Raw genomic sequence first — 23,058 nt, 5'->3', positions numbered from 1 at the left:
ACTTTTGTAGATACTGTTTGTCAATTTACAGTCACTTGATAATTAGTACTCAAGCCCAATATGTCCTATATACTCTTTAGCAACCTTGGACAATTGCCACGATCAGTTTTTGTTTGACTAAAGACAAGACAAAAAATCTTTTTTATCATTAAGTGATATAAAATTCAAGTAACTTATAAGCTTAGTTCAATCATAACTTTTTTAATAAAATTTCAGTTGGAACTATGTATTTTTTTTAAATAATGGTTGCCCTACATATTTATTTCTCACCAGGCTATGGTGCAACTGAGGACGATAATTCACATACCCTGATAGTTAATAAATGTGTAGAATTACATACAAATATTAAAATAATTTTCACTATTTATGTAAATGTTACGCTCGGAACATTTTGTACTCGTCAACCGTCGCAAATAAATTGTCAGTTATATGTCGTTTTAAGACGGGGGCACGGTTGTGACGCGAGTCATCGAGTGAAGGCGTGGCTGTGTGTAGGTATTAAATATTAATCATGAGGTGACCCTCTTTAGATCTTTACAAAACCCAAATTATTTTATAGATCTACCAATTACATTTAAATAATATGTTAATTTTTTTTATGTACATTCAACGTCAGCACAGAATTGGTTTTTAAATCTGACATGAGTATTAGGATTCAATATAAATGTGACAAACCTACAGACACTATTATCAACAAAAGTGTTGAATGTAAATTTACGAGATGATTCAGAGTTCAGAAAGCATCACTTAGTTTACAATATTAGTTTTAGTGGAAGAACGAGACGAACTTCCACTAGTGAAATCATAAAGTCGCCATCTAAATTGTCAGTCATTTTTATTAACACGTACGAACTAAGTAATAGCAAAACATTGCGGTGCACCGTTCACGGAACCGTGCTGGTACGACGCCGCACCGTCTCCCGGCAGCGGCGCCGTGCCGTGCCATCTCTACGGTGGCCAGTGCCGCACCGTAGACATGAGTCCTACGCCCTTACTGATTTATAAAATTGATTAAATTTGGTAACTTACATTAAATTCTTTTTGAATAGGCTCCAGCAGCATCCCTCCAGAAAAAATTATTCCATCCACAAGAAAGTTGCACATGAATGATGCAGCTACTATGACCCAGCCCCAACCACCATCTGGTGGTACCACCTAAAATAGAAATAAAAAGTTTGAATAATTGATAAAAACTTTACGCTTGTTATGTAATAGATAAATACTAAACGGTGAAAAAATATATACCTCAAAATGCTTTTTAAAATGGCAAATATATAAATGTGATTAGGTCGTATTGGAAAAGTAATATCTTTCCTGCTGTATACAGCAATATTGATATAAAGCTGTGTTTATTTGTTTACAAATGACACAATTACATTATTTATGGACAAATATTCAACAACTATTAGTAAACAATAAACTATACCATAGGCTAGCCACCTTGTCATACCTTTATAGAAATACTAGTTGATATCTAATGTTAATGTGGCTTGCATTTAACGTAAATGTGATCCACCATTGAGTGGTCAACCCATCCTTCTATTCATCCTCATCACTCATTCATCCTAATATGTACTTATCTAATAAATTAAGTGGTTACAAAATATTTATTTACAGTTACATAATTTTTTATCGTTATCTGATAATAGTTAAAAAAACTATATTATTTGAATTTTCGCAATCCTAAGATTTTTTTATATTTTTTTTTACTAGCGTATTGAACCCAGGACTTCGGAATTTACCGCTTTAATATAAGCTGCTCACCAGACCGACGAGGCATTTAAACTTTAAAACACACAGGCTCGCTAATTTCAGACTTATGATACGTATAGCCAATCACTTAAATCCACTAGTAATTTAAAAACTCAAACTTTTTCTAGAATAATAATTACACCTAAATTTATTGCTTGTTTTAAATTACTGGCCAAATGTTAATAAAGTGTAATGATAACAAATGATAAATTCTAAAGAAAGCGATACATCACGCAGTATTCTTCGATCAGCGATCTCATGTCTCCGTCTCTGTACAATTTATTTTCAGACGATGTTACGAAATCTGGCATTCTGACGTAAAACTTTCTTTATTTATATATATTTTAGAGGAGTGCGACTGTGCTGTGTTGTATTCACTTTACATTAAATGTAATGTCAAAGAGAATATAAGCTTGATAAATGTATTGGAATCCTGGACATTGTGTAATATTCGAGCTTCAAACTTCATTTCAATGTGACATTTTCTTCGAGATTTTACTTTTCAATCTGTGGTATATTTATTTTTAAATGCTTTAATTTAATTTCGCTTATATTTATTTATTTGTAAAAAGAAAAAAGCCTATTTCGAAGTTATTATTATTATTTAAACATCTTATTAACTTCCTATACTGTGGAAAAATCTTTGATTTCTTAAAAGTATATGAGTAAACAATCACTTACTATATAAGCTGTTTTTATCTTCATTATAAATAAAAAGGTCATTTCAATAATTACTACTTTAAATGTAAACTGTATTATTAGTGCAGAAGAAAAAATCATTGATTTCATTATCATTGATCTTAAAAGTTAATTTGGTGATGTTAAAAATGATGGCGTGGCCTATGTGGATTACTCTGTGACATTGTCTGTCTGACTAGACTTCGATACACGATATGTTGTCTTTACTTCGCTAATAAGTTAACCTTATCAATCATAATGAAGGGTAGTAGAACCTCACTCGTTATTTCTAATGGGATATTGGAAAAACAATGTAAAAAATTATTTTTATTTCTTTAAATATAATAATTGGATGTATAGTAAAATTGTAAATAACATTATCAATAATGTTGGTTAAGGTTGCCTTTTTTGAGTATCACCAGTAGTTATTAGTTATTAAAACTAATTTCCAATGCTGTTAGCATTGAAAATTGTTATACGTAGGTAGACTCGTTGTCGTATAACTTCTTATTTTAAAATGTAATAAGGAAATATGTTCCAAATATTAACATAGCCCAGAGGCAAGCATCGACGGTAAACGATAGAGCTCTTCTAAAAATCTCCGTGTTTGTTCGCCACATTCTTTGTAGTGCCATTTTTAAGAATAGTGTTGTAGATTTATAATAATAGAAACAGAATAGTCATAGTAATTTCAGCAAATGCTAGAGTAATCGTAGCTAATAGGCAAGCATCAATCAACTTTTCAGTTATCTTACGTAATCGTCTGTTTCTTCTTAATTTTTTTTCTGCGGCTGTCATTGTAATGGATTTCTTTAAATGTAGCGGTGTTCGTATATCGATATGTAAAAATTTGTATATGCTGAAATTTATTTTTTTGTAAGTTGTATTTTATTATGTCATTTTCAAAATGTTTGTAGCTATTTAGGTGCACCACAAGTGCAGGCTTCTATACATTTTGTCTTCGTTTCGATTTTCTCTGTCTGTATTCTTGCAGATTTTTTACTGGAATCCGATGTATCAGAATCGATTTTTTCAAATTTCGAAATGACTACACAGATGTGATAGCAAACAATTAATACCGCTATAATATTTATGTAAGGTTTAAAAGCTATTATCATATCAAAATTAAAATGAATAAAAGAGGCATATTGTTAAGCCCCATTTCTTTAACTTAACCTTGGCCGTGTTGAATTTTCATTGTTTTGACGTTTACCATGACATTTCCTTATTGTGTTCTCTTTAATTATTCATATAATATGTGCCAGATATTTATACATTTATAAAAAAAATTAACTACTTATTATTTGTTTATACTGTAAATACTTTTTGGATAACACTATAAATGGATGACATTTTAATATAAAGTTTATATGAAAATATAAGCTAGATGAAACATACCAGCGCCGCTTCTGGCTCCGAGTCATCGCTAGGCGAGTCGCTTCTACCCAGACCGCTTTCGTCAGATGATGGCGTCTCGAACGGACGCTCATCTGTAGCTACTCGCTGGACCATAGTAAATCCTGGAATAAAAAATAAAAGTAATTTCTTAAGAAAATAAAATCATATTAAATAAGTAACTTCTCTTCATAGCGTTTATAAGCATACAATAAATAATTATTACATATTACATATATATATTACTTCATTTGTTTCTTACTCTGAATACCTACTTTCAATGATAATAGAGTTCAATGTCTTAAGTTGACACTTCATCTAATACGCATTAGGTTCGTTTAGACAAATAAGGCGAACTACGTACGTCTGTTATTTTAATTAATATTAAAAATAACAGTCATTAATATTTATTTTGTAAATAATATAAATTTTTGTCATAAATTTTGTATTGAATTTATTAATGTTATGTTAAAATATAAGTAGTTATTCACCAAAGACGTCCATATTGTTAAATTTAAATGAATATACGTTATAACATATATTAAAAAATATATAATAAGTTTAGAAAAATAAATAAAATAATTAGAAATTTAGTATGTAGTCGGATGAAAAGGTCGAATTTATACACTTGTCTAAACAAAAACGAAGTATACAATGTACTCGTTAAAACGTGACGCAACCGTTAACGTTTTTTCACGGACAAATAATTCATTATAATTGAAAAGCGAACTGAACTGCCCGAAACCGGATTGTTTGCGTCGATTTCATTTTAATGTTTAATAACGTAAACCTTTATTGCCGAAAGTTAAGCAACATTCCTTTATTATTGAGCCCAATATTTGTTTTATGATCAAAAATATTATTACTTATATTTTATTGGTAATTTTTTTTTTCGTTAACTATAAATAAGCATGGAATTTTTTTATTAGTATTTTTAGGTACATGATTAATACGTTTTTATTATATATGCTGACTAAATGACTGAAATGATTACAGTAAATTAGATTTTATCGTTAGCCGGTAATTCATTGTCTAAATATAACATGTAATAAGTATGACTGTTTAATATTTTTTACCAAATTAAATGAATATAGTATAATATATATGTAACACATTGGAGAAATGTTTGTTGTAACATGAATTTATAGTGAAATTGTGGTAAGTATGTCTCTCACCGCTTGAATACTTCCCCTGTTAAAAACAAAGTAATTTATTTCATCATGCTGTTTGAACACGGATTGGATATGCTTGTAGAATATACAACGCAGGCAGGTTTCCTGACTCTGAGTACCAGATGAATTATATTCCAAATTTTGTTAAAAATATATATTTTATTTGTTGTCGCTCATATGTAGGTAAGGCTATGTAATAAATGGAATTCTCCGCCCCTAGGAAATAAATCAAATGTCAATGTACATTGTATGTCGCGTGACCTGCACGATGCGACCACAGATAAATGTAAATTATGTATATTATTTTATGTGAAATGTGAACGAGATAATGTTAGCAGCGGTGACCTCGTGCAAACTTTACTCACTATTTCAATAAAAGTGTATAGATACTTCTTTATAATATACTTTTCTATAACAATAAAAAAATATGTGGCGAATTGCCAAGGCTATTTAGGTTTTCCTTGTTTTAACATTTTTTTATTTAATTATATTAATTTATAGAAATAAATAGTATATTCCTAGTAACTTTCTTTATTACCGATCATGAAATGTATTGTATTAATTCAAAGATTTTTTTATAATTTACCTTGATTCTATGTCTTAACAATTAAACTATTTTTATTAAATGACATTTAACAAATAAATTAAATGTAAAGTTATCATTGGTGTTTAGTACTAACGAAATCTACAAAACAAGGCAAGAATCAGTAGTTACTGTTTTTTATATATCATATCAGGTAAATGTGTTAATAATCATATACTTACAATTAAATTAATATATACGAATGAAAATCCACGTAAGCTATCTCACGCACGCATAGTACAAAGCTTTACAACTCAAGTCTATATGACTCCTATATGACTTTACAAATGTAAAGCGTGTCTATAAGTTTCTTGAAAATTATCGTGATTTTCATATATAAACAGAAAAGTCAAGCGAATAATGTGTTGATGAATTGACCTGATGGGTAATTTAGAGTAAACGTTTTTGTTTAATGTAAAATTTTAACTTTAATAACTGTATAATAATAAAATAAAATATATTCAAAAATATATAAACTATATGAAACATTTTTTTTAATATTGTCGTCTTATTGTTTTGTACAAGCATTTTGCATAAATAATGGAACTTGGAACGTAAAAATAATTTTATGTGATTTGTGACTCGAGTCAGCATATGGAATAATATTTCTCCCAAGAATTTTAACAGGTTCTTTAGGAATTCTAAAACCAATCTCCATATTCAAGTAAACGTGAATAAAATCGCACTTACATCACGTTTATAATACGTGTTTTAATTACACGTCAATAAAGACTAAAACTGCGTTTTATAAATTCTGTAAATTTTACATATTAAAATAAACCTCTATCTATTCTATGTCTATCTATCTACCAACTTGGTGGTGGGGCTTTGTGCACGTCCGTTTGGGTAGGGAACACCACTCATAACATATTTATATATATTATGTAAATATTTCTTACAATGCTAATGTGCGAATGCGCGTTGGTGACAACTCAGTTGCCCATTTGACAGTATACCTACTGATTTTAAATAAAAAGTAAATAAAAAAACTAAAGGTTTGTGTGATTGCTTTAACTTCAGATATTAAACATCTGATATGTAGATATCGTATCAAACTGAATATTTTTTCATACGAAGCTTAATTATCACACATTGTATACCTAAAACAGTCCTATCAACTTTTGAAAATTTTGGAAATATAGTAAGCGAGACAGTTTTTCAGAGGCTAGGTGTAGTAAAACAAACTTTATTCAGAATTGACATACATAAGAACTATTGTTGAATACAATACAACATGAATTAATTATTTAATATATAACACTATTTTATATTTATACCAGTTATATTTTATAACTGCATGTAATATACTATTTTAGTTTGCTTCACAGAGATCTATTTTCATCGTTTGACTGAATGTCAAATAGGTCATTGACGTATGAGTTATTATGATAGTACATTTTAATGTTTACGTATTTGCGAAGTAAATAGAATCGATAAGGAATTTAAATAAATCGTTAATGATATATGTAATATCAAAATATTTTTACTTTAATTTGCTTTTAACTTTACATTTAGACGTATTCATTTAATAGTACAACACTTAGTATTTTTGCGTTACGGTTTGAAGGGTGAGTGAGCCAGTGCTACTACAGGCACGAGGGACATAACATATTCGTTCCCATGTTTGGTGGCGCATTAGCGATGATAGGAATGGTTAATATGTATGTTGTTGGCGATGTATTTCTTACATCGCCAATGTTTATGGCAGGCAAGCATTCTACCACTGAACATTTCGGTGAAGGAAAACATCGTGAGGAAACCTGCATGTGTCTAATTTCATCGAAATTCTGCCACATGTGTATTCCACCAACCCGCATTGGAGCAGCGTGGTGGAATAAGCTCCAAACCTTCTCCTCAAAAAGGGAGAGGAGGCCTTAGCTCAGCAGTGGGACATTTACAGGCTGTTACTTTACTTTACTACTTTACAATGTCTATGGGCGGTGGTGACCACTTCACAACATGTGGCCAATTTGCTCGTCTGCCTACCTATAACATAAAAAATAAAAAGGTCCAATACGAACGCTTTGTTTTTAATATCGTTATCTATTCAAATACTAAGCCAAACATGTGTTTATATAAATAATTTTGACCCAAAAGTATAGAATTTATCAATAACTTAGTTAATAATATTTAGTGAATATTACCTCATCCATCAAGTTTTTCAGAAGTTAGACGATCTACCGACGCACCAACAACGGTATATATAAATATAAAATAAAATAAAAGCGATCATGAACACTGGTTTCGCCTTGACTGGTAATAAATAAGTATATTTAGAATCTTGAAATATCCCAATAGACAACCACGGTCAATAGACGTCGGCATATAAGGGACGTCTCACTTCAACCAACTTGAACTATAACGCCTTATTTGAGAAATTTACAGGTTATGTTGTCCTTAAATAGATAATATTTATGCTTGCAAACTGAGAGATTTATAAGTTAACTCTAGAAACAATTACATATTATGTTCTTACGAAGAAAGTCATGATTGAGCGTCATACATTTTAAAGGCATATCGCAATGAAATAAATCTCTAAAGAGAAATCATTGTGTCCCCGGTCCGTTGTTTGTAAATATTTATGATGTTTTTGATCGGGTAGGGTGTTTACCGCGCTTCGATAATCATAAGGTCAAACATAAGGAAAATTGTTCAAAGTAATTATTATACTACATATTATATGCATAAATATTTGTATATGTTTTTCAGAATTTTATAAAAGATGTAGGAAACGATATGTATTTTTTTTTTAGTATAGGAAAGTGGAAGAGCATATGGGCCACCTGATGGTAAGTGCTCACCAACGCCCATAGACATTGGGGTTGTAAGAAATGTTAACCCTCGCCCACATCGCCAATGCGCCACTAACCTTGGGAACTAATATGTCCCTTGTGCCTGTAATTACACTGGCTCACTCAACCTTCAAACCGGAACACAACAATACCAAGTACTGCTGTTTCGCGGTAGAATATCTGATGAGTGGGTGGTGGGTACCACCAGTGAAATTGTTTTGATAAATAATGTTAAGAAGTATTCGACATTCATATTATAGGTGAATATGTACAAATAAGTATACATTCATATTTGCAAACAAATTTTGAATTTTAAATAACTTATTTTGAGTGAACATTTTGTGATAGGTAAGAAACGAAGTTTTTATCTTTATTTTATCTTATCTTAACTTTCGAGCTTAAAGTCTTGGTATCTCAAAATTAACCATTTACGTATGATTGTCTTGAATATGGTACTGACCTCCCCAATCCCCAGTTACGTAATTTACTCGAATTTAATGAAAGTAATGAAAAGACAGAGCTAAGTGCTTTTGTATTTTGTAATTGAAATATGCGTTTTACTTAAGTTCGAATGCTAACAAAAGCTTAGAAGAAGTGTAAAAAAAGCAAATACTTTTTTTTATAAAAAATAATATTTGTAAACAAATAATTATATTTAATACAAAGTGTATAACTGTGTAGTAACTTTTTTACTATCTTATGCAATATCTATTATAAAACAAATATCGTATCATTTTTTATCATATAATAATTACTTAACCATGTTTGAATAAATATTTAGCACGACGTATGGGAATAAAGTCAACAATTAAATTATCAGATATGTATGATAAAAACCGGAATTGCAAACTTAAAAATATTAATCATTTATTAGTAAAATCTCTATAATCAAAATCTGAAATAGCTATCGATACGGACCGGCAGATAAAAGAGCGGTGATCTTAATATCAATATAAAGTACAACATTAAATTTATGTAGGTTAAATAATATAATTACCATTATGTCACAAATAATTTAATTATAATTACGTTTTTAAAAACCTGGGACAAATTCGTTAATCGCATTAATAAGGTTACAGTAAAATGAATAAAACAATGTTATGTTTATTTTAAATTAGCTAATTTTTGAAATTATGAAACCATGTTAAATATTAAAATATTTAATACATTTACCTTCTGATATACCTACCGTGTATTTTTTTAATATGCAGATCCGTAAACGAACCAAGCTTTAACGTAATATCTGGGAGTGACATAGTATTGTTATTTTTTCTATACATAGTTTACTTTTTTTTAATTAGCCGTAGGTATATTGTTAGATACAATCATAATATGTTTTCAGTTAAGGTTTCCGTAGCCTTGTCGTGCCCTTTTCTGGTCCCATTTACTAGATAGTATTCGTTGAATTTATTTATTTTAATGTTTCTGAAATAAGATGTAAATAACGAATATTTTCATTGATACAATATTTGATTATTAATTATATTTATATTACATAAAATTTATATTCAGTTACATTTTACACGAGAAACTTATCATGCTTAAACCAAATAAATTATATTAAAGTAACATAATATTTCCTTGAAAAATAATAACAGATAAGTAATAATTGTATATAGTAAGTAAATGTATATACATACCAAAAAATTAATTGATTATAAATAAATTTATAATCTGTGATTGGTCATCTAAAACTTTCTTAGATATATGTACCTATATAACCAGCATCAAGACAATTAGGTATTGAATAAATAATTCTAAAATCGTTTTCGGAGTCGACTGCATATGCAATTAACTGTTATTCGACTTTAAGAATAGCAACATATTGTTGCTATTACGTTGAATCATTTCCAAAATAGATAATTTTTTTTTTATATTCACGTGCACAATCAAACAAACTATTTGAGTGATAGCAAAAATGTAACTGTGTTAAATTATTCAAAAAGGATTGTGTTTATATCGTAATGTTATGTAAATTTTCAAGTTCTATGTCATTTAAACACTTGTATAGCAAGTTCAGGTTTTATTAATCAGGTGTTTGTTGCGAGTCTTTACAGTCTATATGTTTAGAAAAATATATAATAAATTGCGGGTAATTGATACTGTATTTGCAAACAAACAAATAAACAATAAAAAATAGACACAATAAACAATTTTAGAATTAAATTTGCGTATATAATATTATGAAATATATATTCATATAACTTTATTTACTTATTTAATCTTGTAAACTATCTATTGTTGTTGCTTATATTTATTTGGTTTATTTTTAGCTCATTATTAGAAAAAAAAATCAATTCAATTGTGGCACTGGAAATTAAAATGTTTATATTTTTATTGTGCTAAAATTGTACGTTAATAAGCTGTACTCTTTCACGAAAACCAAAGTAATCAGAATAATGTTATAAATATGCGAGCATAACTTTATCTGTTTGTTACTAACATAGATAAACAACTGTATGAAACGTGAAATAAAATTTAAGTTAGAAATTTGGACCTGGGCATATAAAAACGGGATCTACGGGCACGAATAACTGTGACGCGGATGGCGTTGCGGGGAGTTAATACAAACTAGCGAGCCAGTTAATACATATATACAATAAATGTAACGGAATTATTTGTCACATCAGGGTAGTAAAAGCCTGGAGACAACTTTAAATATTATAAATCAGATCATTGAATTTAAAAAAATAAATAAAAATTAAATATTATCGCTGATAATTATCAGATATATTAATAAAATATTTTTGTTTCAAGGAAATCGATTCACAAAAATAATTACGCTTTGTTATGTTAAAATTAATTTCGGACATAAATAATCATTTTTATTTTTTTACAGAATAGATAGGCGGACGAGCGTATACCTGATGGTAAATGGTCACCAACGCCAGACATGGGCAGTGTAAGAAATGTTAACCATCGCTTACATTTCCAATGCGTCACCAACCTTGGGAACTAAGATGTTATGTCCCTTGTGCCTGTAATTACACTGGCTCACTCACCCTTCAAACCGGAACACAACAATACCAAGTCCTGCTGTTTTGCGGTAGAATATCTGATGAGTGGGTGGTACCTACCGAGACGAGCTTGCACAAAGCCCTACTACCAGTAAATTTCTAACCATAACATAAAGAATGGAATGTATTTTATATGCAGTAAACTATAATTTTCTTATTTATATCATAAACACAAATGAAAGTCGTTCAATCCAATAAAATAAGCAGCATTTCATACTACAAATTCAAACTAAATTATAAATATTAGAATTTAGTATTATTGTTGTTAACTATTAATTAATAAAAAACCAATGCATAAATAATATATATAAAATAATAAGTTATATACACCTAACACGGTTGTGATAAAAGAACTATGTTATATATATATTTTTAGTAAGAAATATAAAAAGTTTGTCAGAAAAAATTCAGAAATATTTTATCATTATTAAAGCAATGTTTTCTTGTTCCTACGATGTAAAATAAGTTCTATTTTTGCGCTTATATTGCGAATTGCTAATTGCTAATACACATTAATTATTAAATAAAAAGTTAGTCGGTATCATGTAATTGTTATGGCCGTATTCTACATATATCTTAATAAGCAGTTTTGGATTCTACTCAAAACCTAATCGATACTAATATTATTAAAGCGAAAGCAACTCTGTCTGTTTGTTACGCTTTCAATGCTAAACCACTGAACCGATTTTGAAAACTATTTGGCATGAAGGCCATGAAATAAACCCAAGGACGGACATATTCTACTTTTTTTTACCTAATACTTGCCTCTCTCCCCCAAACACGCCAGCGAAGCCCCAGGCAAATACTAGTATTAAATATATAGCTTCGTTTGGTTTCTACTAAAATAATAGGATTATGAAGGTTGATGGTATATGTTGATGCATCTGTTTTATTTTTTCAAATAGTTAGGCAGACTGGCAAATGGGCCACCTGATGGTAAGTGATCATCATGACCCTTAGATATTGGCAATATAACTTAACCACCCCTTACATCGTCAATGTTCCACCAAACTTAGGAACTTAAGATGTTTCGTCTCTTGTGCCTGCAGTTACACTGTCTCACTCTTGTCACTTTTTGTTAACCACGTGCTTAAGTAAACATCTACGCAGGCGAAGCCGCTAGCTAGAAGCTAGTTCATAATAAATTAGTAAAAGTTTAATAATTGTAATATATGTATTGATGATGCACTAGGATTTATTGTGTTCTATGAACATATTTGAACAAAAACGTACCTTTAAGTTTCTAAAGGACTATTTGTAATCCAAGCTTCTCAGTAAAGTTTTTAAAAGCAATTATCATTTTTCTTCGTCTCGCATACCAGATTTCCGCTGTTTTATTTATAAATAGCTCAGAATTGCATGTAATGTGGACGAGGTGACTTTCCATGCGCTCTCTATACGAAAGCTTAAATATACTTAATGATGAACGTTTAAGTTACACGCTGTTGATACTTATATACTTTAGGTAATGTATTAGTAATAATCTCGTATATCAAAAATAAAAGGGAAAAAAAATAAATAAAAAAGAAATAAAAGGCAAATAATAATATTTAATGTAAACGTATTAATTTGTATAATCTTTAAATATACGTTTTGACGGTTAAAACGAAATAGGCAATAATTAGGTACGTGTATGGCTTATAAATATATAAATATTTTTAAGCCATACACGTACCTAATTTAACGAAACCTTAAAAATACATAAAAGTTTATGTTGATATAAATATGTAGGTACCTAAAGATATACCGAACTTACAGCTCGTATAATCTTATTTCTTGAAGTTGCTACAAAATTTTCCACCGTCAGTGACATTAAGTCACGTGTTCCAATGTATTCTTGTTTATATTTGTGTATGTAAACATAAATGTTTTATAGATACGACAAAAACTTTGCGCGCTGGAATTTTTGTTTTTACTTTTATTATACAGTTAAATTAGTAAATTTTTAATAATTGTTGAAATTAATGTCTCGTTAACTATTATTCAATTTAAAAAGATGAGTCTGAATTCTTGTGAAGTTGAAGGCTTTTATATTATGTTTCATTGCGCTGTACAGAATTGTTATATAAAAAAATGTATATGCCGACGTTATAAATGTATTTTTTATTTGTTCGGTGATATAAATTTTTTATACACTATGAACTTACAAAAATACATTTTTTTTCAGTGTTAATAGATCCCATTTAGTCAACAACTTTAATGAAACATTATTAATTTATTATTAATATACACGGATTCTTTCTTCTTAATTATTTCTTAAAGAAAAAAGTAGCAAAAAAAACGTATGAATTATTTTACCAGTTTGATTAACCATGATCATTTTTCTTCTATTTAAACTGTAAAACTGAAAAACTGTAAAAGCAAGTATGTGACATCGACTACTAATAACACCGATTTATTTGGCATCGAATTAAGATATAAAATATATTGCTTTGAGGAAACTTTCGGGCAACAAGTATCAAAATGTACCTCATTGAATAATAAAACAGCTTACTAATATTGTGATCGCATATGAGATTTCGAGTAATAGTATGTTGTTTTTAGTTTACGATCGCACAGTTAATAAAAATAAGTGAGTATTATAATATTTGTTTCGTTCAGTTCTCACTTCAACATTTTGAAGTGTGACCATAAAAAAAAATTACGTATTGTGTTTCTTGATTAAATATTTCCGTTAAAAGAGGCCTGACATTGAAAACACATGATTGCAATTTCATACTTCGTACAAATAAAACCTTAAACAATATTTAACGTTAGCAAATAGCGTGTTTTTGTAATACAAAAAAAAGCGTAACTAACAATCACAATAAACTGAACCATTAGTTATCTATTCGATGGTATAATGAATGCTTCATTCACACCTTTTGCAATCTTGGCGCCAAATGTGGGGCCGACTGTCCTTTTGAATCAAGCCGACGAAAACTTTTTAATCCCACGCTGAGCAAAGGGTCGTCACTTCCGAGAAAAAGCAAAACATATTTTAATTTTTTTTTAACATTTTTTTGAGGCTTATTTTAAAATATGTGGGAAATTCTGTTACTACATTCTTGTTAAAAATATGTAGATGCCTTATTTCACAAAACAAATTCCATTGTCCATTGGTCTTACAGACGTTTATTTTAATTTTAATTGAATTTTGATTAAACACAATTGTTAAATCAAAATTAAACGTGACTACATATTTATATAAGAAGACCCGATGGACCCGATGGTCACGTTTAAAAATACACATGCTATTTATAACATTGAGTTAAACTACAATAATTATTTAAGTCTAGACACATTCTTTCAGCATATTTGACTAACCTACTTTCATTAATAGAGGATAATAATATAATGTTAATACAGTTTGTTTTTTAAGCAAATGCAATAAAAATGACGAGATTTTGAATAATATTTATGTCGGGGTTTATGGAATGAGGTCGCATTACAATATGTGTTTAGAAGTAGTGAATATGCAGGTCCGATAACAAGTTCCCCATTAACTTCATAAACATTTAACTTATGTTTGATTATTTCACAATATAGTTATAACTCATTTTATTTATATATAAATTATGACTTATATTTAGGCAATATATACCTAACGATGTAGATTAATATTAGAAGAAATTTTAACGCATACATTTGATTCTCGATAATTAAGGCGTTACAGAGTATTGTTTAGAGTTAAGTTCGTAGTGGTAGAGTATCAATTTGGTATAAATGTTTCACTTAGTCTATAAGTCTTTGTGCCCTATTACTAATCCTTAATATTGTTGTGTTCCGGCACAAAGGACATAACATTTTAATTCCTAAGGTTGGTAGCACATCGGTGATGTAAGGAACAGTTAATATTTCTTACAGTGCCAATGTCTACGGGCGGTGGTGATCACTTACCATCGGGTGGTCCATCTGCCCGTCTACCAAAATATATTATAAACAAAAACTACAATAATTACAACGTTTTCAAAAATATATGACTAATATTGATTTTAAACTCTTTGAATGAAAATTTAAACAGCGTATTGAGTGGTCGAAAACTCTAAAGCTTACGACTAGAGTCGTTTAATATCTTAAATCCATCATCCCGTGACTAATGGAAGACTTAATAGTTTAAATACGTCAATACTCCGACCATTAGCCTTAAGACGGGATACACGTGCTAGTTGAAATACTCGTAGGTCTGACTGCACTAACATGTGCTTAAATCTTCTATAGTAGTTTTGTTAATAGAAGGCGTAAATACGGTTTGTGTACATTTAAGAAGTACCAACAAATAAGGCATTAGATAAATAAAATTTAAGTATGTAATATATTAAAAAAATATTAAGCACATATTAAAATGAATTATGCATAGGATTTTTGTTTGTATTTACGGATTAACTGGAATCGTGTAATGATAGTATACAATAGAAAAAAAATTTCAAGAACCCTTTTATATTCAGTTTAATAAATTTCACTTTACAAGTTATATTGTTTTTGCTATGTAATTGGAACACATTAGTTATTCAATCTATTCAATTCAATAAATCGACGAATAGTACGTCAATATTATCCAAAACAATGACTATATATTACTATTGTTGTTTGCGTAATCTGTCATATCATTAATAAGGAAAATAAATGTTTCGATGCTCGGCAAAGGACTCTTCTTAAGGAGAAATTTCGGACTGTATTCGATCAGGGTGCTTTGTCGATGTATAGGTACGTATGTAGTAAAATTTCATCCGATAAATTTTAATAATGTTTTCTTCAACGACCGATGCAAGAATGAGATGAAATATAAGCAAAAATTAAGCAGATGAAAACTTAGTGATGCTTATCCAGATTTGAATGAGCAATATTCGGTTAAGATCCAGGGGATTCTGGGTCCACGTGTTCAGCACGTGTCAGCTTGACTTTATTATTGATAACATATTTATATCCTACCAATATTTATTCAACTGTTTAATGGTATACTCAAACATAACTAACTAAATATTGAAACTAATAAATGTATTTTATTCAGATACTTTTTTTTAATAAGGTCCATTTTTTTCACAAGTCAAATTTTGGATAGGGAAAACAAACAAGGATAATATTAAAAGTCCTAAAATTCAAACAGATAACAATTATGTTTCCTCCTTCTAATGAATACAATCGTTAAATTTGGTCGTAATTAAAGTTAGGTATCTCTACCAATATATATATTTTATAAATATTTGCTTATATTTGGTCGCTTTTCGTTATGTACTTCGTTGTTTTTGATGCTACCTTTTTGATAAAGCGCTAAGTACAATTCGATGTAAGTGTTAAAGTCATTTTAAATATTTAGTTTAAGTAACCGCATAATTTTCGTAAATAATAATTATATAAAAAAATCAGAAAGGTCGTATAACACAATACGTAATATATTTAGTGTTCACGTTCACTGAGGAGAGAGAACTAGTTTTTTGTCTCAAGGCTTAATGTGTCCAACAGATGGTCTTAAAACCAATCAAGATACATATTAATCATTATTGAGACGTATGTACAATTCTTTTAATGTCATTGTTTAGAAAAATTTACTTTGGAACATCATACATTATTTGATAGTGATACAATTTCTGAAAGAGGGTTCGCCCTCTTTAGATGTTACATTTTATCGAGTTAGATGGTACATTTTATTTTTATTTCTGAAATTGTATCTTATTGAAATATAAGATATTTTGAGTATTTTTGTAGGAGTTGTAAACTTAACTGTAATAAACAAAAATTAACCTTTAAATCAAGATCAGAAAATATTTTAGCTTTAAGTAACATTGCCACCATAAGAAGTAATTATTATTCTTTACATCACCAATGCGCCACCAATTTTGAGAACTAAGATGTTCCTTGTGCTGTAGTTACACTAGCTCACTCGCCCTTCAAACCTACTACGTATTGCTGTTTGGCGCTTGAATATGTGATGAGTGGGTGGTGCCTACCCAGACTTGAACAAATCCATACCACTATGTAAATAATAATAATCGAAATAACGCATCACCGTAAGTCAGTTATATGTACCTAGAGCGAGTTTTTTAAACTTGTTAGATAGCGTTGAATGATAACAGTGTCGTCTAGTGAAAATGATCCTGTTGGTTGAATTCCATAAGAACACAATCAATACTACAAAATAAGTAAAAACTGTTAATAAAGGGGTTTTGTCTGTTGATGAATTAGCTTTTCAAAGATTATATAGAATAGCATGACAGTCAAATTTTTTTTTTCAATTATGAAATATTTTATGAATAAAAGAGTTCATGCAAATATCTAATATTTATTAAACTATCTATTTCTATATTTTTTTTGTGTTGGCAATGAATCAGTCGAGGGTAAGGTCAGATAAATTAATTTGAACACTCTTTCGCTAACTTTGAGTCACAATATTTTTACGCCAACCGATAGCGTTATCTCAATATTACATTAAGTTAAAATTTTAATGTCCATAAACGAGATCTTTCGAATTTTTACTGTAGGTATTATACATTTTTTTCTCACATACAGGCTACAGCGATAACTTGTAAATTTAATGGCTAACTATGGTGATTTAGTTTGAATTTATGAATTATTTACGAGTGAATAATAATGAATTTAAACTATAGTTTTATTTTGGACACATATTAGGAAGTGTAGGAATAATGAAATGTAGAATTTTGTTCAAATAGCTCTATTTTAACTTTGCTCAACTCTACAGGTTCACAATTTCAGCTTTATAAAAGCACTTCCGTATATTTTATATAGTAGAGATTGTAGAGTTTATTAATAATTATCAAATTTAAATTTAAATTTAAAAGTTCAATGTAAGTCACTTGTTACGTATATTACGATAAATTGCAAACCAAATGTAGATGTTGCTTATACATCTTGCGCGTTTAGAATATTTTGAAACACGAGAATGAAATTTAAAATATAGGTGTGAACGTCTCGTGCACCAAAAATAGTTGCGTCTGCGCATCCCGTGCCTTGACGGGGTTTAAAAATAAAACTGTGACTAGATGCCTTCAGATGTCACTCACCCGCAATGCACTCCTAGAGGATGACACTATTAAGTGCCAAATTCGCCAAATTCGTAAACCTTCACTAATACAAATTTCGAATTCTCCGTAATGCCGGCTTATTAGCATATGTGTAAACGCGTCGGTTTCACTCTCGCGTTTAAAGGCAACTTTTAACACGTAAGGATTTTAGAAATAAAGCCTAAATGTTTGTAAACACTTCTTAAAACTATAAAGATAAGATTATTTGAAGTTTATTTATTATCGTCATAAGTTTGTTTGTAAATGGTAGCGCGTGCCCTCGTCGCCGGTTGCGAGTGTACTGAGCGGCGCCTGTGTCCGACGACCATGTTTAAAAGCATGCCGTAGTTAGCTAGATAAAAAATATTTCTGTTTCGATTTCAACGTATTGTGTACGTAGAGGGCCAGGCTCGATGACGGCTATGATAGCGTTTAATACATAAGCACACTATCTTACGTAATCGATATCAATTTAGATTCATTTTCATCACGACTTGTAAGCGCGAACTCAAAAAAGGAGATAAGTCGTCCAGAAAGCTTAGAATGTGTTTATTTTCGCTTACCGTAACAGCCTGTGAATGTCCCACTTTTTTTTTTTTTTTTTTTTTTTTTTTTTTTTTTTTTTTTTTTTTTTTTTTTTTTTTTTTTTTTTTTTTTTTTTTTTTATAGAATAGGAAGGCGGACGAGCATATGGGCCACCTGATGGTAAGTGGTCACCAACGCTCTTAGACATTGGCATTGTAAGAAATGTCAACCATCGCTTACATATCCAATGCGCCACCAACCTTGGGAACTAAGATTTTATGTCCCTTGTGCCTGTAATTACACTGGCTCACTCACCCTTCAAACCGGAACACAACAATATCAAGTATTGCTGTTTTGCGGTAGAATATCTGATGAGTGGGTGGTACCTACCCAGACGAGCTTGCACAAAGCCCTACCACCAGTGACACTGCTGGGCTAAAGGCCTCCGCACCTCTTTTTGAGGAGAAGGCTTGGAGCTTATTCCACCACGCTGCTCCAATGCGGGTTGGTGGAAATATTTTCGCTTACTTAATAATTATACTGTAAATGAAATATCAAATGTAGTAAATAAGTTTTGTACTATAATGGATTAATTTACTAAATAGTTATATTTATTTGTGCTACAAAATAATAATAGTTTAGTTCTTGTTACATAAATTATATAAAACGGTTGTTCTGTCATATATATAACACATACTTTATGGATTAATACAGTAAGCTACATACTATATTGTTAAATAACAAAATCAATGGACAGTTTTAATTTAATTTGTTTTCAGTATTTATAAATTCAATATTATTTTTTGTTTTCCCTTAGAAAATATTTATTAATAAAACTGCAGATTATATTTTAATGTGTTATAGCATAACTGGTTAAATATAAATTCAAATTTAAAAATTTAAATAGGTGTATTGTTTTTTCAGGATAAAACCTATCTATGCTTTACTTTAAGTCCTTAATGTCTAACAAATTACAAAGAAGTATTTTAATAAGTATAAGTTAAAATAAATCATCTTTTCTCGATATAATTATTTAGCTAATACAAATAAAAACAAACAAAATGTATGTAAGTCATTCTATACATGAAATACAAACTCCGGTCGCCAATGTGTGGCATAATTATGAAACTTGTTTATCTGCATTTTTCACTGAACCCTCGTGGTTCTCAATTTGTGGTTGAGTGGTTCTGCATTTCAACCTTCAAATACACAATTTTTATTTGTGTATTCGTATACCTTAAAATACGATCAAAGTATTAATAAAGATTACTTTTAGTACTATTCATTTGTAATTATTACTGTATGTCATATTGGTAATCTTAAATAAATCAAACAATTTAATAACATAATGGTTATAAAAATGTTTGCGATTATTTGTGATTTTCATTTATAACATTAACCTTATTAACATCGTCTTACTAACATTTCAAACAACAACAAATATTTGTTCATATTGGATACTAACTGGAATAATAATAATGTTTAGTTTTTAAAAGGTTCATGAAAACATTCACAAGAAACATGAATTATAACCGAAACTGACCAGTGGTTATAACACCGGAATCACAATCTTCGGTAAAGATTCACGTCTAACCACTGGTCAGTGAACTCACTGGTACAAAACTAATTTTTATCTGTTTAATTTGTTTTTATAAATATTGATCTCGTGCTCGGTGGCGAAATAAAACATCGTACAGAAACCTACGTTTGTTAGATGAAAATCAGCCACATGCGTATCCACTAATCCACATTACCCGAATTGTTGGTATGGTGGTTTAACCAAGTGATTGGTGCACGGTGGAAACAGCTCCTTCTTGTTTCTCCGTGATCCTCCTCTCCGTTTGACCTTCTCGTCAAACAGAGAGGAGGACTTAGACATCAACTTCACTTTACTAATTTAATTACATTGTAAATAAATTTTAATAATACTTTGTTTTTTTGTTAAGAGAGATAAGAGCTACAGCTAATGTGACAGTTTTAATTTATTTAAGTATGTAGAGCATGAATGACAGTTGCTCAAACTACGATGCTAACGACCAATCATTACTAACTAATTACAACTGTTTTTCTTTTATTTGTAGACGGTCAGTGACCTAGTTTACATACAAAAATAGTCCAATTTGTTTAAAAAAAATAGTGAGCATTTATCTATATTATAGATAATTATCTTTAATAATAAACAAATCAATTAGAGTGCACAGCACTATGAGATGATTCTAAACATTATATATGCTATGAACTAATTTTGATTGAAGATAATGTAATTTAATGAAATGTTCTAACTATTTATGTATATATATTACGTATTTTATTATAGCTATCACGTAACCTAATGGAATGACGATTCGATATGACACTGAATAATTTCAGCCACAGGACCGGATTTATGTGCTTACCGAGATGTCTGGCTACTTAGATTTTTTTGACTTAAAAACTATAAGTAATAGTAAACTATATTAAATAATAGTCCGATCCGAAATTTGAACCCAAGACCTCGGGACCTGCAGCCTTATAGCTAGCAACTAGACTAGCGAGGCAGTTAACCTACAGCTCTAATATAAGGAAGATAATTCCAACATTAATTATATTTAAAAAAATATTGCTATGAACAAGCACATAAGCCTTAATTTAATTCAAAGTTAATACGTAACGGGTTTTCCAAAACGCTGTTAGTACGCAATTCCATTTATAAATACATTTAATCATCCAGGTTTTTATCGCTCACTTTATATAATATGTTTATGTCAGTGTAGAAAGATTTAATTGTTAGACATTTTAAACGTCAAATGCCGGATCTGAAGTGGAGAACTGAAGTGGAGAACTTCCTAATTTATATTAAACTATCTAATGCATCGCATGCGATGTAATGCCTCTTATAAGTTTCTAAATTTTTATCCCATAAATAGAACTTGCGCTAAAATTATTTCCGTGCTCAAATTCATACCAATTATCGTGATGAACTGATGACGATTGCTTGAACGGTACAGAAGTTGACGTGCTGCAATGCCATATAACGGCAAAATACAACAAAATCAATATTATAAATTTTTTTTCCATGAAATAATACAAATGCCAATATCCAACCCAACTCCCCCAACTCTCTTCAATTTAAGAATTTGCGATAAAAACTTGTATTATTATAACAAAAATGTTATTATTAAACAAATTCTTTATTTTTATTACACAAATTTATTTTACTGGTGTATGACATTATATTAGTTATCAGTTTTAACCCGGAAAGGTTCTTTACAAGGACATTTGACGAATACTTAGAAATTGTTTTTTTCCTCTACGCTAAATTGTTATATTATACCTAAGCAGTGACATTTTTGTTTTAAATTAAGTATATTATTTACATTTTTTTTTTATATTGCCGGGAGGGCAAATGACTCTACTCCACCTGATGGTAAGTGGTAGTAGAGTCCAAACGCGACGACGGCCAGTACAGACGGGAAAAACGTTCTGCACTTGCCGGCCTTGCCGGCCCGCAAGATGCCTCTTCACGCCTCGTTTGAAGGAACCCGGGTTGTAAGAGGAGGGGAACACGTGAGCTGGTAAGGTATAATAATATAATAATAGTTTCAAATCAGTTTATGAACTTGAAAGTAATGAGACAAGACTTTAAAGGCAAGATGTTGAAATTATTTTGATATTAAATTATATAAAATATTATTTATATTATAACATTATTAGTTTCTAAATCAATTGCTTAAAAGGACTTTCTCTAAATATTTCAAATAGTAGAAACATTTGTATACGAATATAATCTTATTGAATTGATGATTCGCTATTAGTCAAGAAGTCGGTCATAGTTAAAGCGCTTATTAAAATTTTTCGGCGTCTTATCTCACTGCACTAAATACCTATCATACTAGTGACATATATACCAGTATCAAAATTGTGTAAACAATTTTATCGTGTAAATACAGTCCGTTATACACGTGTAATACCTACTTTATGACAGTAGATGGACATTGCATCTCAGTTCTGACATTTTAAGCGTTAGCGATGAAAAAAATATTCTTTTATTAGTTTTTGTAAATACCATCGTTATTAATTTATTAAAACGTTGAAGTATTAAAGTAAATAACGTAAGCATATCTTTATTACCTAAGTGAAGTAAAAATTAAAAATGGCAGTACACTT

General features: G+C 29.8%; 1 protein-coding gene across 3 annotated transcripts in view; it reads right to left on the bottom strand.

The window, feature by feature from the left end:
* Positions 1–18,676, bottom strand: part of LOC126772329 (monocarboxylate transporter 3) — a 30,696-nt gene extending 12,020 nt beyond the window's left edge. Inside the window, exons 1-4 of one of the 3 annotated variants that reach the window (XM_050492651.1) lie at positions 10,013–10,284; positions 9,562–9,797; positions 3,829–3,950; positions 1,030–1,155 (exon numbers count right to left, since the gene is read on the bottom strand). In XM_050492651.1, the coding sequence (XP_050348608.1) occupies positions 1,030–1,155; positions 3,829–3,950; positions 9,562–9,652 (339 nt within the window). In that variant the 5' untranslated portion in view covers positions 9,653–9,797; positions 10,013–10,284. Of the gene's footprint in view, positions 1–1,029; positions 1,156–3,828; positions 3,951–9,561; positions 9,798–10,012; positions 10,285–18,387 lie in introns of those variants that run through there. The other 2 variants (XM_050492652.1, XM_050492653.1) reach the window with 2 other exon arrangements.
* Between the last annotated feature and the right edge of the window lie 4,382 nt (positions 18,677–23,058).

Source organism: Nymphalis io, chromosome 12 (genome assembly GCF_905147045.1).
Source record: "Nymphalis io chromosome 12, ilAglIoxx1.1, whole genome shotgun sequence".
Taxonomy (NCBI): domain Eukaryota; kingdom Metazoa; phylum Arthropoda; class Insecta; order Lepidoptera; family Nymphalidae; genus Nymphalis; species Nymphalis io.
Note: the sequence above shows the minus strand (reverse complement) of the source record. Positions and strands in the feature narration are given on the sequence as shown.